The following is an 18,034-nucleotide window of genomic DNA, read 5'->3' as shown; positions in this document are numbered from 1 at the left end:
ATATATTTTTTTATTATTTCAAGTTAATTTGAAGGTACAAAGAGTTTCTTCATTGGGACAATTTGCTTACATTTAAGTGAGAATTTTTCCACGTTCATGAGCAGTATTGGTCTTCAATATTCTTTTATTACTGCAATGTGCTGCTCAGGCTTTGGTATCAATTTATATTTTGCATTATGAAGTGAGTGTTGCCGCCTCTATTTATTGATGAAATTGGGAAGACTTGGTATTATTTCTTTTTCTTTCTTTCCTTTTTTTTTTTTTTTTAGATAGAGTTTCACCATGTTCCCCTCTGTAGAGTACTGTAACGTCACAGCTCACAGCAACCTCAAACTCTTGGGCTTAAGCTCTTGGGCTCAAGCGATTCTCTTGCCTCAGCCTCCTGAGTTTCTGGGACTATGGGAGCACGCTCCAATGCCCGGATATTTTTTTTGTTGTAGTTGTCATTGTTGTTTGGCAGGCCCGGGACGGATTTGAACCCCCCAGCCCTGGTGTATGTGGCCGGCGCCCTAGCCGCTGAGCTACAGGCGCCGAGCCTTGGTGTTATTTCTTTATTAAATGTTGCATAGAATTCCACAAACTCAGGGAGTAGAAATGTAACGCCAGTTGATGGCGGCCTCCGACATCATAATCCATATTGGCGCAGAGCCAAGCCGTCCTCTTGACAAAGTTTCTGAATAAAGAAAATGAACCACCGAATGGAGATACGTTGTTGAACGCCACGATAACTATTGGCAGAGCGTACCTTCAGGAGTGTTAGTGAGCATGCGCGCGGCTCAAGGGCAGCCGCGGAAATCCTGGCGCGTTCTAACCCAAACCGGAAGTGGCCCAAAGAGACCCTTGTGCCTGTGTTGTCAAGCGATTCTGTTCCTCGTACGTCCCTTGCGGGACGCTGTGGTGATTGCAATGTTACTAGTAGGGACCCTGTGGGGCCAGTGAAGGAGTTAGGCTTCTTGGGATGACTCATAAGAGTGTTGTGGGGTGAGTGAAGATCGTTCTGCGAGTCATGTGATTGGGAGTTTTGGGGTGATTGGTGGCGGCTGTGGGGTAAGTGGGGTTGCTTGTTTAAGTTGGATAATTGGCTCGTTAGTTTTCCCTCTTGTGTATTTTCTGTTTGTATGTAAGTGTTTTTGTAATTTAAATTCCAAGTGAACTTTAATGCCCGATTTTATATTTTTGGCCATGAAACTCGCTCATTTTTAAGGATTGTGAACATGCGTTGTAATGTGCGGGTCAGGCTGTGGTATCAGCGGCTTAGTGGTTGGTACCGGGAGATTTAGGAAAATGATTCACCGCTTGGGGACACTAAAGAACTCAGAGGTTGATTGGGAGCCAGTAGCTTCAGGGGTTGGAGGACTTTGAGGTCACGTTTTAAAACATTCTGGGGGCCTATCGGAATCAATTAGTAGAATTGGGTGCTCAGAGTGTCATCTGGGAGCCAGTTGACTGGAGGCCTTAGGAGGTCAGCGATTGGGGTTTGTAAGGGTGGCTGCTCTGCTTTCTGAGCAGTGAGGGAGGGGGTCCTTGAAGGTTAGATGGGTGGGTCAGTTTTGGCCTCTCCTTGAGTCCCTTGTAAGGATCAGTGACTGACAATTGAGCAGAATAGACGGCTTTCTCTCGGCATGTTTTATTTGAGCTCCTAGGTAGAGGATTATTAGGTGTTCTGCAGAAACCGATAAATCCTTCTTCCTGGGAAAAATTTATTGCCTGTCATGGTAGTAATGATTTCAGGAGCTTGGGCCACGTCAGTGACTGGGAGGTATATTGTAAGCTTCTGGCATCCCTGTGGTCCACCCATTGGGGATTTCTGTCAATGACATTGTTGTCAATGACTGTATTTGGGTGTGGTGGGGACAACCCACTATGGACAGGCAAGAAGTGGTCAGTGATTAGAGGTCCTGATACATGTCTGCAAATTTTCTGGGTTAAGATGGGAGTTGGGTACAGTGATTTTAATTTATAGCTTTGTGAAAAGAGGCTTGTGTGTCATGGATGGGTGCTGAAATGTTCAGAACCTCTGAACAGGCGTACCAGACACAGCCAACTCCCAGCCTGAGTTCTCTGAAGGCAGCCACAAGTGGAAATAGTGTTTCTAGAAGGTGGCCACATGGGAGTACATGGGGTAATGTGTAGTTTAGAATATGTAGACATGGGGCTGATTTACCTTTCTTCCATTTGCAAACCTCCAGGCAAATTGTAACCTCCAGTAACCTACAGGAAAATTGTATAACAGCACACAGCCTCGTTGTCCTCATCCACTAAATGGGTATATTAATGCCCATGATAGGGTTGTGTGAAATTAAGTTGACACCTTGCTAGGTTTTACTCAAGTTTACCACACACCAGGTAGGTCCTGAGGGCTTTACATGCTTCATCTTGTATAAGTTTTCCAACACTTGTGATAAATACCTATATCCTCCTTATAGAAACTACAACTAAGGTAATATCTTCATATTTTCTTTTCTTTCTTTCTTTTTTTTTTTTTTTTTTTTTTTTTCAGTTTTTGGCTGGGGCTGGGTTTGAACCTACCACCTCTGGTATATGGGGCCAGTGCCCTACTCCTTTCAGCCACAGGCGCTACCCAATATCTTCGTATTTTCATAGTTAAAAAGTGGAAGGACGGGGTGGCTCCTGTGGCTCAGCGAGTAGGGTGCCGGCCCCATATACTGAGGGCGGTGGGTTCAAACCTGGCCCCAGCCAAACTGCAACAAAAAAATAGCCAGGCATTGTGGGGGGTGCCTGTAGTCCCAGCTACTAGGGAGGCCGAGGCAAGAGAATCGTCTAAGCCCAGGAGTTGGAGGTTACTGTGAGCTGTGTGATGCCACGGCACTCTACCAAGGGCGATAAAGTGAGACTCTGTCTCTATAAAAAAAAAAAAGTGGAAGGACTGAAATGAATTCTTCATTAAGTTTAGTCCAAACTCAGTCTTTTTTTCTAACCCTGTCTAATAACTAGAATTGGATTTTTCTGCACTTTGTCTGCTCTAATGTCTAACAGTGACCTTCACCTCCAGGCCTTCAAGAAATACTAGTGGAGCAAATGTTGAATAAGTGACCATGTGGTCATTGCCTTTCTAGGGCTTCCTGGTGTCTCTGCAGAACCTCTTTGTCTGGCCACATTGTGAGGCTGCAGAATCTCTCTTCACAGCCCAGCCTACCTCTCCTCAGTTGCCTTGGTTGGAGCCTCTGGACTCCCTTCCAGCTTCCGGGAAAGTGGAGTTGTTGGCAAGACAGACTGAGAGTAGAAGCCCAGAGAGGACATGCCTGCTGATGGGAGTTTATCCCAGAGGCCCCAGGTCCTGGGTCCAGAGGAGCAGGACAGCCTGTGTGAGGTAAGCAGGAATATCCCCAGGGAAAGTTCTCCAGAATCTGCAGATGCAGCAGTATACTTCCGGACCCTTCTACCAAGCAAGGACCACAAGGGCCTGATGTCCCACCATCCATCTTTATGGATCTCTGTTCTAGGAGAAACGGAACTGGCTAATGAACGAGGATGTGTTGGAGTAGAGGGTTGGCTGTGGGCCAATGAGGAAGACAGTGTAGTCACTGGTCTGGATGGGAGCCCCACTCACAGGCAGGGAAGTGCTAACTCCTTTCTGCTCAACATTGGCTCTGTCACTTCATCCACCGCTGGGCCTTTGCTGAGTCTCAGCTGGTCCCTAACAGGCTCCTCCTCAGCTGGTCTATGGGGTTTTCTCCTCTGTTCTCATAAGGTGCAGAAAATCTCCTTCCTTTGTAGTTTATGTGGTCATAGGGAAGTAGAGTGAGAACAGGTTTTTAAAAGCCATCTAGTTTTCCTATTTTTAAGATTTTTTTTTTTTTTTGTGCAGTTTTTGGCTGGGGCTGGGTTTGAACCCGCTACCTCCGGCATATGGGGCTGGTGCCCTACTCCGTTGAGCCACAGGCGCCACCCCTAGTTTTCCTATTTTAAAAGATGAATAAAAATGCTGAAAAAGAGTGTTTCCAGATTGTCCATGATATAAATAATCAGGATTTGGTAACAATAAATCAGAATTCTTGGGTAAAATAAAAATTTCCCCAAATCCTAAGTTATTGTATGTATTTCACAATAATATTTAATGATAATGAGTGACTATAATAATAAACTATGGTATGTTTTTATTTTGTTATTTTTAATCTTCACTAATTTGATGAAAAAAGATAGTATATTGTCTTAATTTGAATTACTTTGTTTCAAAGCAGGATAAATTTTTTTCCATAATTTGTTGATCAATTTATTTTCCTTAGTGAGTTACTTTTTCTTGTCTTTTAATTAATTAATTAATTTTTGAGAGTGGGCTCATGTTACCCAGGCTATAGTGCAGTGGCAAAATTGCAGCTTACTGAAGCCTCAAACTACTGGATTCAAGCCATCTTCCCATCTCAGTCTCCTAAGCAGCAGAGACTTCAGATGCATGCCACAATGGCCACTAATATTTTTAGAATTTTTTTCTAGAGACAGAGTCTTGTTATGTTGTCCAAGGTTAGTCTTAAACTCCTGGCCTCAAGCTGCCCTCCTGTCTAAGCCTCCAGAGTAGCTGGGACTAATAGTGGCTGCCATGATGCCCAGCTAATATTTCTGTATTTTGTAGAAATAGGAGTCTTGATCTTGCTCCTGGCCTCAGTCCTCCCACCTAAGCCTCCCACAGGGCTAGGATTACAGGTGTGAGCCACCACACCTGGCCCAAATTGCTTCTTTTTTTTTTAGACAGGGTCTCACTTTGTCGCCCTGATTAGAGTGCTATGGTGTAGTAGCTCACAGCAACCTCAAGCTCTTGGGCTCAAGCGATTCTCTTTCCTCCTGAGTAGCTGCCTGAGTAACTGGGACTACATGCCCACCAAATGCCCAGCTATTTTTAGAGACAGGGTCTTGCTCTTGCTCAGGCTAGTCTCAAACTCCTGAGCTCAGGAAATCCTCTTGCCTTGGCCTCCCAGACTGCTAGGATTTATCGGTGAGCCACCATGCTGGGCCCGCAAACTGCTTATCTTAATAATCAGCATATGTATGCTATCTATCCTGATTGATTAATAACTCCCATTGCTAGATTATTTGAATGCAAATCTCAGAAATTGTATTAGTTCATCATTATTGTATATCTCTGAGAGATTTTTTTTTTTACATAACCACAAATATCATTCATATATTCCCCAAATAATTATTTCTTTTTTTTTTTTTTGTGACAGAGCCTCAAGCTGTCACCCTGGGTAGAGTGCTGTGGCATCACAGCTCACAGCAACCTCCAACTCCTGAGCTCAAGCAATTCTCCTGCCTCCGCCTCCCAAGTAGCTGGGACTACAGGCGCCTGGCACAAAGCCCAGCTATTTTTTTTGGTTGCAGCCATCATTGTTGTTTGGCGGGCCCGGGCTGGATTCGAACCCACCAGCTCAGATGTATGTGGCTGGTGCCTTAGCCGCTTGAGCCACAGGTGCGAGTCTAATGATTATTTCTTAATATCATTCATACTCAACTATCTAAACTTGATTTTTTATATCAGGATCCAGCCATTGTCAGCATATCCCACTTAGTTCAGATGCATCTTTAGTTTTTCTTAATCTACAATTGGGTTTCTTCTACCTTTTATTCCCTTGCTATTTATTTCTTGAAGAAACTAGGTCATCCTTTAAATCGTGGCAAATTCCAGATTTGGCTCAGTTGCATTCACATGGTGTCAATTTTACACCATAGACAACTACCTTTTATTTCTGGTGATCTAGTATTTAAATCTAGACCATGCTATCTAATATGGTGGCCACTTACCCCATACAGCTAATGAGCACTTAAATGTGGCTGGTTCACACTGGGATGTGCTTGAAGTGTAAACTTCCCATTGGCTTTTAAAGATTTAGCATGAACAAGGAATGTAAAACATCTGGATGATTTTTTAAATATTGGTAACATATAGAAATAATATTTTGAATATGATTGAATAAAATAATTACCCATCAATTTCATGTTTGTTTTGTTCATTTGTGTTTTATTTTTTTTATTTTTTGCTGTTGTTGCAGTTTGGCCAGGGCTGGGTTTGAACCCACCACCCTCAGTATATGGGGCTTGTGCCCTACTCACTGAGCCACAGGCACTGCCCCATTTGTTTGTTTTTGAGACAGTCTTACTCTGTCACCCTGGGTAGGTGGTTTCATAGCTCACAGCAACTTCAAATTCTTAGGCTCAAGGGATCCTCTTTCCTCAGCCTCCTGAGTAGCTAGGACTACAGGTGCTGCCACAACACCTGGCTAATTTTTCTATTTTTAGTGAGGGGTCTCACTCTTGCTCAGGCTGGTCTTGAACTCCTGAGCTCAAGCAATGCACCTCTCTTGGTCTCCCAAAGTGCTAGGATTACAGGCATAAGCCACCTTGCTCCGCCCTCATCTGTTTCTTTTTAATATGGGTTCTAGCCACATATGTGGCTCACCTTATATTTCTATTTAATGGCTCTACTCTATAGGCCTGGCCACTTCAATTTCTTTGTTTTGGGCAAGAATGCTTCATGGTTTATATACCATCCATGTACTGTTGCACACTTCCAAGTGCATGTAATGTCTGGTTCTTTTTTTTTTTTCTGTCACCCTCGGCAGAGTGCTGTGGCATCACAGCTCACAGCAACCTCCAACTCCTGGGCTTAAGCAATTCTCTTGCCTCAACCTCCCAAGTAACTGGGACTAGAGTTGCCCACCATAATGCCCAGCTGTTTTTTTGTTGCAGTTGTCATTGTTGTTTTAGTAGGCCTGGGCCAGGCTCCAATACACTAGCCCTGGTGTATGTGGCTGGTGCCCTAGCTGCTGAGCTACAGGCACTGAGCCTGGTTCTCTCTCTCTTTGTGTTATTGGGTTCAAGTGTCATTCTAACCCTTCAACATAAAGATCTCATCAGTCTCTCACCTATATGGTTTTTGGCAGTCATTGGGGGATCAGTAAATGTGATGATATTTTAATTCTTTCCTTGAGGCTGCATTTGTCAGCTGTAATAATTCTGTAATGAATCTCTTTTGATCATCAATCTTTTCATAAATACCACTTTTTTTTTTTGCGACAGAGCCTCAAGCTGTTGCTCTGGGTAGAGTGCTGTAGCGTCACAGTTCACAGCAACCTCCAACTCCTGGGCTCAAGCGATTCTCCTTCCTCAGCCTCCCAAGTAGCTGGGACTACAGGTGCCTGCCACAACACCCGGCTATTTTTTGGTTGCAGCCGTCATTGCTGTTTGGCCGGCCCCGGCTGGATTTGAACCTGACAGCTCAGGTGTATGTGGCTGGCGCCTTAGCCGCTTGAGGCACAGATGCTGAGCCCATAAATATCACTTCTTAAAGGAAAGATGATCTTTTTGAAATATTAATATGATCCTATCTCTTCCCCCAAACTTAAAATCCTTAAATGGCAATCCATTAATTATAATAAAAATCCATACAGGGTTGGGTCTGATGCAGTACACGATCAGACCCAGCCCACTTCTTTGAAACTTAGATGATAACCACCTTCCAATCATTAGGCAGTTACCTCTCTTACACAGAGCTCTCTGCTGCTCTCTGAATTCACAGTGTTTTCCTACTTCCTCACCTTTATTCACGCTCATTTTCTGGAAAATCATTTCCTACATGTACACATTCTGCATGAAACTTCTTATTTACAATTTAAGCTTTGCCAACTCTTAAGTAGCATGACCTGCTGCTACTCTCAGATAGAATTTGCTTGTCCCTAATTTGCACTCCCCAGTAGTGTACTCTGCATTTTTTTCTACTATGTTCCCTTTCTAATCTAGTTGAGGTTATGTATTTACTTCTTTTCCTAGTCTCTAAGCTGCTGGAAGAGCAGAAGCTTATGTAATTCTATGTGACATCCTCAGGACCCCAGCACAGCTACAACCTGGCAGGTAGTTGTTTCACCCCTTCCAATCCAATTTTTCTGCCACCAACATACTTCCCAGCTCTTATTTATTTTGGGTGGGAAAGAGGTTGGTGGATTACTTGTAATTATCTTACAATTTTAAAAGAGAAAAACATAAATATAAACTCACCTGATGATTTTATTATCTATTTTCGGTTACATAAAATAATGAAAGTATTTTTGTTTATAAATAAAAAAAATCATGTTGGATGAGGTCTGGCATAGGATCAGGAAGGATTAATAAACATTACATTGGTTATTTCTAAATCAGGTAGAGGACTTTGAGAGAATTTATTCTGGCTTCATTTTTGAAAAAGAATGACCGAATGAATGTGATATATGATGGACGGCAGGATATTTCTGTATTTATTTTTTTTCACTCCCCCCAAACTACAATATGAAACAGGTATTTAATGGGAAGCCTATATGATGCACCAGGGTGAAAAATCATCAAAAGCACACCTCCACACGTAACTTCCCCATTCACCAAGGATGAGTAATTCACAGTGAGCTGAGGTATATTTTTGCAGAATTCAGTGTCATTTGAAGACGTGGCCGTGGACTTTAGCAGGGAGGAGTGGCAGCAACTGGACCCTGCCCAGAGACACCTGTACCAGGACGTGATGCTAGAGATGTACAACCATCTCTTCTCAGTGGGTGAGCACAGCGATCTGGGACTCTTGGATGGGCCTCATTGAGATTTCCTTCCTCCTCCTTGCAGAACATACTGGGATATCAGAACATACTGGGATATCATGGTTTTTCCTGAATTGTTCATTTGTTTTGGGCACCTTTGACAGTTTGTGCCAAATGGAAAATGTTGACTTTTCTGATGCAGCAAAGCAAAACTTCATTTTATGGCCTCTAAAACCCAAATCCAATATCCTTTCTATTTAACAGGGTGTCATATTCCCAGCCCAGAAGTCATCTTCAGGATAGTAAAAGGACAGGAACTATGGATGGAGGGGGCCGAACTCCCACCTCAGAGGGATCATGGTGAGTGACTTATACTCAGGTAGACATGGATATCTTCGGGGATATTGTTATCAGCTACCACACTTGTCCATTCTTTGTTTTCCCTCACTGGTGGACACTTAGGTCACCTCCTACTCCCAGGTTCCACAACAAATGCAATAAATTTTCTTATAAATATCCTCTGGGGGCTGGTATAAGAATTTTCAGAAGTAAGTACAATAGACTCTCTGTAAGTTGACCACCCAAGGGATCGTCAACATATGGAGGTGACCAACATAAGGAACTAGGCCTACTGTACTGATACATACATGTGGTGCATGTCTAGTCTTTGAAAATTAGGTCAACTTGAGGAGGTCAATATAGGGGTTCTATTCTGTATCAAAATGGGAAGCTTAGAGAAAGTGACTGCTTATGAAATTCAGAGAGAATGGTTTCACCTCTAGGGACACTGGAGTAACATTAGGATTTAATTTTAAGGGCACAATACCTGTAACTGGTCCACAAAGCCATTTTGAAGGGGAACAAAGCAGCAGACAAAGCAAGCTTAGTGGAAGTAGAGGACATGACTATGTCTTAGATTTGGGAATAAATTGGACTTATTTTGCATTGACATTGTTAGGCTGCATTGGAGAGTTATAGAAAAGCTTTTCAGCACAGTCTGATAGTTTACACTAAATATTTTTGGGAGTAATTTAAATATTATTGGATCCTAAGAATTTTATGACCTGAGTGAAGTAAAAAGTTACAAATATTCTAAATCTATGGCTGGGGACACAGGGTGTAAGATATCCAGAATAAATGAAAGCCAGGGTATGGGTAAAATTGCTATTCAAGAGTAAAAACTGAAACAGAAAATAAATAACCTGATTACAAAATGAGAAAAGGACTTTAGTAGAAATTTCTTCAAAGATGATATACAAATGGCCAAGAAGCTGGTGTTCACTGGTACTAATTCCATGGAAAATGCAAATCAAAACCATAGTGTGATATCACTTCATACCCATTAGAATGGTTACTATTAAAAAAACTGAGTAACAAATGTTGACAAGGACGTGGGGAAACAGGAACCTTTGTGTATGGCTGGTAAGAATAAAATGGTGTAGCTACTGTTAAAAACTATACGGTGATTTCTCAAAAAATTAAAGATAAAATTACCGCATGGTTCAACAGTTCCATTTCTGGGTAGATACTTAAAAGATCTGAAAGCAGAGACTCAGAATAGGTCATTATATACCCATGTTTATAGCAGCACTTTTCACAGTAGCCAAGATGTGAAATTGTCCATCGATGGATGAATTGATAAAATATATATACATATAATGGAATATTATTTAGCCTTAAAAGTAAGGAAATTATGACACATTCTACAACATGAATGAATCTTAAAGCCATGCTAAGTTAAATAAAGCCAGACATAAAAGGACAAATTCTACTTATTTATATGAGGTACCTAGAGTGATCAATTCACACAGAGAGAAAATGGAAGAGTAGTTGCCAAAAGCTAGGGAAGAAAAGGAAAAGGGAAGTTGTTTAATGGATGTAATATGTTTCGTAAGATGTAAAAGTTCTGGAGATCTGTTGTATAAAAGTGTGAATATGTATAATCCTACTAAATTATATATTTTAAAAAGGGTAAGATGGTAAATGTAACATGTTTTATACCACGGTAAGAAAAAATTAATAATAGAAAGTGTTTTCACTTTTTAAAAAAGTGAAAAGTGATTGAGGTTTCTTGATAGGACAAGAGTCTGGGATTTTTTTTTTTTTTTTTGAGACAGAATCTCACTATGTCACCCAGCAACCTCAAACTCTTGGGCTTAAGTGATTCTCTTGCCTCAGCCTCCCAAGTAGCTTAAACTACAGGTATCCACCACAATGCCTGTCTTTTTTTTGTTGTAGTTTTCATTGTCGTTTAGCAGGCCTGGGCTGAGTTCAAACCCAACAGCCCCCGTGTATGTGGCTCATGCCCTAACCACTGAGCTATGGGTGCCAAGCCTGGGATATAGTTTATTTAAGTGACTAAAAGAGAAAAACGGATGTGATGGTCATGTAATAATACTAAATAGTTAAATCTGATTACAAAAAGTAATAGTAAAATATTATAACTTACTTTTATTGAGAATCTGCTGGGTTTTATGCACTATACTAGTAAGTTAGAGGACCAGTGACTCCCATTCTTGGCACAAATATTTATTTAATAAAATAATAGTAAAAGAAAGGTATGCTCAGTGGCATAAAGCTAAAAGTTCTAAAAGAGAGCACTTAACTTCTATAGAAAAAGGATGAAACAAATTCTAGGGGACAGCTTATTTGTCCAGTCTTCCAATATACCTTTCTGAGGATGTGGTATATTCCTAGATTCAAGGGGGGGAAAAAAGCTATGACTTTATGGAGAGTTGAGGCATAAGCATTCTTTCACTGTTTGACCATGTCAGGATAGGGGAAGCTTTAGTAGTTTTCCAAAGGTTCTAGAAGGCTGATGGGTTTGCACTGTTTCTAACAAGTGAGAGAAAGCAGGGAGATTGGTAAGGATTTAGATCTGAAAGCTAATGATGATCTATACACTGAGTCCCTTCCTTTAAGCCTTGGCTCTCCACTGATGTTGCCCTGTACACCCTTGTCTCATCTTCTGTTCATCCTCCTTGGTCTGGACATCTAGACCGCCTGTGTAAATGGAGTCAGGTTGCCTGTGTTCAAATCTAAACTTCCCACAGATTGCAAAGTGATCTTTTCCAGTTATGTGACCATAATGTGCTTCCTTTTCTTTATTTGTAAAATAGGAACACTAATATAATTATCTCCTGAGGTTATTATTGGGATTATTTGTGTGCCTCACATAGACCATTGCCAGGCACATGCTAAGTGCTGTATAGATGATTGTTCCACTTATAAGGGCTACATGAGTGTTTCCGCTCATTGCCACCATCATCAGCACCATTATTACATGACTCAGCAGTTTCCCTGTATTCAATGTCAATTAGCTCCTTGTGATTTCTCCTCTATCCTGTTCATTATGTCTGTTTCATCTTCTCTTTTTCCTTCCAGAAGGGAAGTTTGGGCTCACAACCCCACAACAGGAAATTTCTGAGAAAGCTTCTGTGGTGGGTGAGGTCACAAGAGATGGTTCATGGTGTTCCATTTTAGAAGAACTTTGGTGGGAAGCTGACCAAACAAAGGGAGATCAGCAAAACCAAATTCCACTCACATGTCATGGTGGTGTCTTCAATAAGAAAACATTGAACACAGAGAGAGATCATGAAGATAAGAACTCTGAGAGAATCATTCACATGAAGCCCCACCTTCTTTCTTCACAAAGATCTCAGAAATGTTGTTCATTTGCAAAAAGTTTGAAGTCTAACCCAAAAGTAAATGGTCAAAATCAAAGCAATGCTACACCACAACTTGATGACATTGTTGAGTGTGGTCAGCTATTCACCCAGACCTCTTCCATGGCTTGTAGCAAGAATATTCATACAGGAGAGAAATTCTGCAAAGATAATCAATATAGAAAAGTCTGTGGCCATAAACAGTCACTCACACACCACCAAATTCATGCTCAGGAGAAGCGAAATGAGTGTACTGAATGTACCCAGATATCACACCTCACCCAGCAGGGGATTCATAATGTAAAAAGCATTCATGAATGCAGCAAATTTGGAAAAGCTATCACCCTACAACCAAAACTCAATGTGTCTCTAACAGAACATACAGGTAATATACCCTATGTATGTAAGGAATGTGGGAAAGTCTTTATTCAGAAATCAGAATTAATTACACACCAGAAAACTCACACCAGAAAGAAGCCCTATAAATGCCATGATTGTGGAAAAGCCTTTTTCCAGAGTTTATCTCTCTTTAGACATCAGAGAACTCACAGTAGAGAAAAACTCTATGAATGCAGTGAATGTGGGAAAGGCTTTGTCCAGAACTCAACCCTTACCATACATCAGAAAATTCATAGAGGTGAGAGACAGTATGCATGCAGTGAATGTGGGAAAGCCTTCACCCAGAAGTCAACACTCAGTTTGCACCAGAGGATCCACTCAGGGCAGAAGGCCTATGTGTGTATCGAATGTGGGCAGGCCTTCATCCAGAAGGCACACCTGGTTGTACATCAAAGAAGTCACACTGGAGAGAAGCCTTACCATTGCCAGAGCTGTGGGAAATCCTTCATTTCTAAGTCACAACTTGACATACATCATCGAATTCATACAGGGGAGAAACCTTATGAATGCAGTGACTGTGGAAAAACCTTCACCCAAAAGTCACACCTCAGTATACACCAGAAAATTCATACTGGTGAAAGACACCATATATGCAGCGAATGTGGGAAAGCCTTCAACCAGAAGTCAATACTCAGCATGCATCAGAGAATTCACTCTGGAGAAAAGCCTTACAAATGCAGTGAATGTGGGAAAGCCTTCACTTCTAAGTCTCAATTCAAAGAGCATCAGCGAATTCACACAGGTGAGAAACCCTATGTATGCACTGAGTGTGGCAAGGCTTTCAATGGCAGGTCAAATTTCCATAAACATCAGATAACTCACACTAGAGAGAGACCCTTTGTCTGTTACAAATGTGGGCAGGCTTTCATCCAGAAATCAGAGTTGATTACTCATCAAAAAACTCACATTGGAGAGAAACCTTATGAATGCCGTGACTGTGGAAAATCATTCAGTAAAAAACCACAGCTCAACGTGCACCAGCGAATTCACACAGGAGAGAGACCTTATGTGTGTTCTCAATGTGGGAAGGCCTTCAACAACAGGTCAAATTTCAAAAAACACCAAACAACTCACACCAGAGACAAAACTTACAAATGTAGTTACTCCGTGAAAGGACTTACCAAGAAATCAATTCCTAGTACATCAGCATATTCATAAATGAAATATACTCAACTGAGTCTCTAATTGTCTGTGATAGAATTAGTGCTCCAGAAAAACTCTAGGGATGCTTTGTGTGTGTTAGACACATCATGAAGTCACATGTTATTTTTCATAAGGGAAATTACTCAGAAAAGAACTTTTAATAATAGAAGTATCCTTATTTGTACTTGCCTCATCAAGGATTATAAATTTCATCCTGGGAAGAAACCCTGACTACTGCATTGAGAAAAGCCCTTCTGTAGGAAATTGTACAAGACAGATTACTACCAGACTATAGGAAAGTCCTGTTTACTGTTGGATATCAATATTTTTAAGTGCCAGCAAAGTAATGACAGGACAGTATTCTGTACACACATGGGTGTCTTATGTATACACATACTCTGTTTAGTATGCCTTAACTAAAATGCTTGAGACCAGAAGTGTTTTGGATTTTGGAATATTTGCATTATACTTACTGGTTGAGCATCCCTAATCTGAAAATCCCAAACCCAAAATGTTACAATGAGCATCTCCTTTGAGTATCATCTTGGCACTCAAAATGTTTTTTTCAAATTTTTGGAGCATTTTGGATTTTCAAATTAGGCATAGTCAACCTGTATGGATATTTATATCTGTATATATTTATATACAGATTTATATGTATATGGTCTGCTCAGTATATATGCATTACGTGTATATGTATGTATATCTATGTATGCCCTCTGTTCAATAGGGTTTGCCTAAGAATTCACTACCAGGAGGTGTAGGTAGATTATGGTTATTTTATTAAAGAATCTAATGTAATTGTGTTTATCAAATTTATTCACTATTGAATATTTTGTATCATGAGGTATCATCAATAATTATTAATTCATCTATTATGAGACACATGAATGTACAGTATAGTTTTTGGTTAATGCATAAGTGAGATTCTATATTTTTTGTTTGTTTGTTTTTTAGAGACAGAGTCTCACTTTGTTGCCCTCAGTAGAGTGCTGTGGTGTAACAGCTCACAGCAACCTCCAGCTCTTAGGCTTAGGTGATTCTCTTGCCTCAGCCTCCTGAGTAGCTGAGACTACAGGCGCCCACCACAATGCCTGGCTATTTTTTGTTGCAGTTTGGCTGGGGCCAGGTTTGAACCTGCCACCCTGGTTATGTGGGGCGGGCACCCTACTCACTGAGCCACAGGTGCCACCTGAGATTCTATATTGTATCCTGTCTTTATACTGAAGTTTTTCTCTTCTTTTATGGTTAACTCAGCTCTACCCTCCCTTTTCTTCCAGTCTCCATTGTCTATGGTGGGCCACTTCATAATCAGGGCCAACCGTTTAGTCCCGGACTTGTTCATATTTTTATACAAGCTGCTAGTTATACACAAAAGAGTGAGAAAACCATGGCCGCTGGCCAAATCTGGCTTAGCAATTATTATTTTTTTTTAGAATAAAGTTTTATTGGAACACGACTGTGTTCATTTGGATATGTATTATCTGGGGCTGCTTTCATGCTTCACTGGCAGATTGAAGTAGTTGTGGCAACTGTTGAGATCATATGTCCCTGTATCTCTGTAGTTGAGATCATATGGCCCTCAAGTTGAAAATGTTTACTGTCTGGCTCTTCACAGAAGTTTGACAACTAGGCCTAGAAAGGTTATATAACTTGTCGGTTACACAACGAGGAGATGATACTCCAGCATCTGAACCCGGCATGGTGGTCCAGGAGCTTCTGCCCTTAACTATGGCATCTGCTGGCAATAGCTTCCAGTTTCTGAGCTTTGTGTTTACTGGGGTGCAGAAAACAGGCGACGAGAAAAAAGAAAAAGGTTAGGAGCAGTTCAGGAAGGCCCTGGGACACCTGCTCTGTACTGTGTCTTATGCCCAGCAATGCTGGAGGCCCAGATTAAATTCCCACTGAACTGGTGCAATGGCTTATGCCTATAATCCTAGCCCTCTGGGAGGCCAAGGTGGGGGGGGTCACTTGAGGTAGAAGTTTGAGAACAGCCTGAGCAAAACCAAGAGCTCATCTCTACTAATAATAGAAAAATTAGCCAGGCATGGTGGTGCACTCAGAGGTTGAGGCAGGAGGATTGCTTGAGCCTTAGAGTTTGAGGCTGCAGTGAGTTGTGATGACACCACTGCACTCTAGGCGAGGCAATAGAGTGAGACACTATCTCAAAAAAGAAATCCAACTGAAGTCCCAGAGGCAGATTATTAACCAGCACTGTGGAGGAGAGAGGTCAAATAGGCTTCCCAGAAGAAGCACATCCCAAGTGGCTACCTAGATGGAGATAGGTAGCATGGTTGGTGAGAGGGGATAGTCTTTTTTTTTTTTGAGACAGAGTTTCACTTTGTCGCCCTCAGTAGAGTGCTGTGGCGACACAGCTCACAGCAACCTCCAACCCCTGTGCTTAGGCGATTCTGTTGCCTCAGCCTCCCAAGTAGCTGGGACTACAGGTGCCCACCACAATGCCCACCTTTTTTTTTTTTTTTTGCAGTTTCTGGCCGGGTCTTGAACCCACCACCTCCGGTATGTGGGGCCGGCACCCTGCTCCTTTGAGCCACAGGTACCACCCCGCCCAGCTATTTTTTTTTTGCAGTTTGGCTGGGCCCGGGTTCAAACTGGGTATATGGGGCTGGTGCCCTACCCACTGAGCCACAGGCACTGCCCAAGAGAGGGGATAGTCTTAAGGAAAAAAAAACATCTGAAAACACTTGTCAGAAAAAGTTACTTTTCTGGCAGATGGGAGTGTGCCAAAAGTTCAGTGGTAAGATATGAAGCTGGAAAGTCATCAGGGGCCAAGTGGAAAATGCTAGGATGAAGGACTTGAGGGCTTGACTTTTACTAAGTCAGTGTTCTCAACCTTCCTAAGGCCTCCTAATGCCATGACCCTTTAATACAGTTCCTCATGTTGTGGTGACCCCCCAACCATAAAATTAGTTTTGTTGCTACTTCATAACTAATTTTGCTACTGTTATGAATTGTAAATATCCGATATGCAGGATATATTTTCTTTGTTACAAAGGTGTCACGACCCACAGGTTGAGAACTGCTGCTCTAAGTGATAAGATGGTACAGATAATCATATTCTCTCCCCAGAAGCCCCATGCCAACAACCCAAGGTCATTTTCTCCAGAATATTAATGTGAAAAATAAAATGTCTGCAAAGTATCCCTGAGAAAGCTCAAAGTATCTGTGAGAAAGCCCAAACCATGCCATTTTTTTTACAATGAGGAGCCTGAGATGGTGTAGGGAAAATGCAGAGCACAGTGTCCAGCCCAAGCTAACTGCTCATTGAGTGATGTTATTTCCCCCTACGTCCTTGCAGCACGTGTAACCTCTGGGCTTCTGCAACCCTTAGCATCTGACACCTTCACATTAGTTCTTCACTATATCCTGAGCAAGCTGGGAAAGGGGCTCCCACACAGCAAATAATAATTATTGAGTACAGATCACTAGAGTTCAACCCTCCAGGCAGACTCAGACCCCCAAGCCATGTCTCTCACCACTCTTCACTCAGTCCTTCTTACCAAGGGCATCACAGGAGTAGAGACATGATATATACAAGGCTAGTTTGGGGAGTTGGAGGGAGGCTGAGGGCTTGGATCTGACGATCAGGGCTCCAGTGGATTCCTGGGAGGATACTTGGTTTGGGGAGCTTTTCTCACTGGTCTCACCTGCCCTCCATCCTGACACCTGTGTATCTTTTGGTCCATTCTGAGGTTTCCCATCTTCAAACTTCCACTCACACCATGGAAGTGAGTTTTGACTTCTAAACAGTTAACTTCAACCCCATGGGCCTCCCACATTCAGTTGTAAATCTCTCTTTACGCTACAACCATTTCCCCCTGAGCTTGCGTTGCCTGCTCTACCCCTCACGGCAACTCTTTCTCTTTCTATCGCGTGGGCCACTGAGGCCACAGAATCCTTTCCCCAATATGAATAGTTACCATTCACATAGAATAAGGGAAAACTTAGAACTCATTTCTGTGACTCCCTTGGTTCCATAACATAACTTCCCACCTAGCCTTCTGATAGATCCGTCATTTCTTCATTCAAGCTGAATCAGAAGTTTGTTATAGAGCAGTATTTTTCAACCTTTTTTTACCTCATGGCATGCTTGAACCTATAGTTAAACTTAACGTTGGCACACTTATGTTGATCAAAAAAATGAGAAAAGAATATATTTACTGTGCTTTGAACTTTTTTTATTTGTTGTTGTTGTTGCAGTTTGGCCGGTTCGAACCTGCCACATTCGGTGTATGGGGCTGGTGCCCTACTCACTAAACCACAGGTGCTGCCCTGTGCTTTGAACTCCTTTAG

General features: G+C 41.9%; 1 protein-coding gene across 6 annotated transcripts; it reads left to right on the top strand.

The window, feature by feature from the left end:
* The first annotated feature begins 800 nt into the window (after nucleotides 1-800).
* Nucleotides 801-17,189, top strand: ZNF175 (zinc finger protein 175). Of its 6 annotated transcripts, none has more exons than XM_053607694.1 (5): nucleotides 801-897; nucleotides 3,078-3,331; nucleotides 8,408-8,534; nucleotides 8,778-8,873; nucleotides 11,898-17,189. In XM_053607694.1, exons 2-5 carry the CDS (start codon nucleotides 3,260-3,262, stop codon nucleotides 13,733-13,735), a joined length of 2,133 nt encoding a protein of 710 aa, XP_053463669.1. In that variant the 5' UTR covers nucleotides 801-897; nucleotides 3,078-3,259; the 3' UTR covers nucleotides 13,736-17,189. The 6 variants fall into 6 exon arrangements, with proteins under 6 accessions (XP_053463669.1, XP_053463666.1, XP_053463670.1 ...); XM_053607691.1 differs by having other exon boundaries at nucleotides 839-981; XM_053607695.1 differs by lacking the exon at nucleotides 3,078-3,331 and having other exon boundaries at nucleotides 839-981.
* Nucleotides 17,190-18,034: the final 845 nt, after the last annotated feature.

The sequence above is a fragment of the Nycticebus coucang genome, chromosome 10 (assembly GCF_027406575.1).
Source record: "Nycticebus coucang isolate mNycCou1 chromosome 10, mNycCou1.pri, whole genome shotgun sequence".
NCBI lineage: Eukaryota > Metazoa > Chordata > Mammalia > Primates > Lorisidae > Nycticebus > Nycticebus coucang.
The sequence above is the reverse complement of the archived record's forward strand: the minus strand, read 5'-3'. Positions and strand labels throughout refer to the sequence as shown.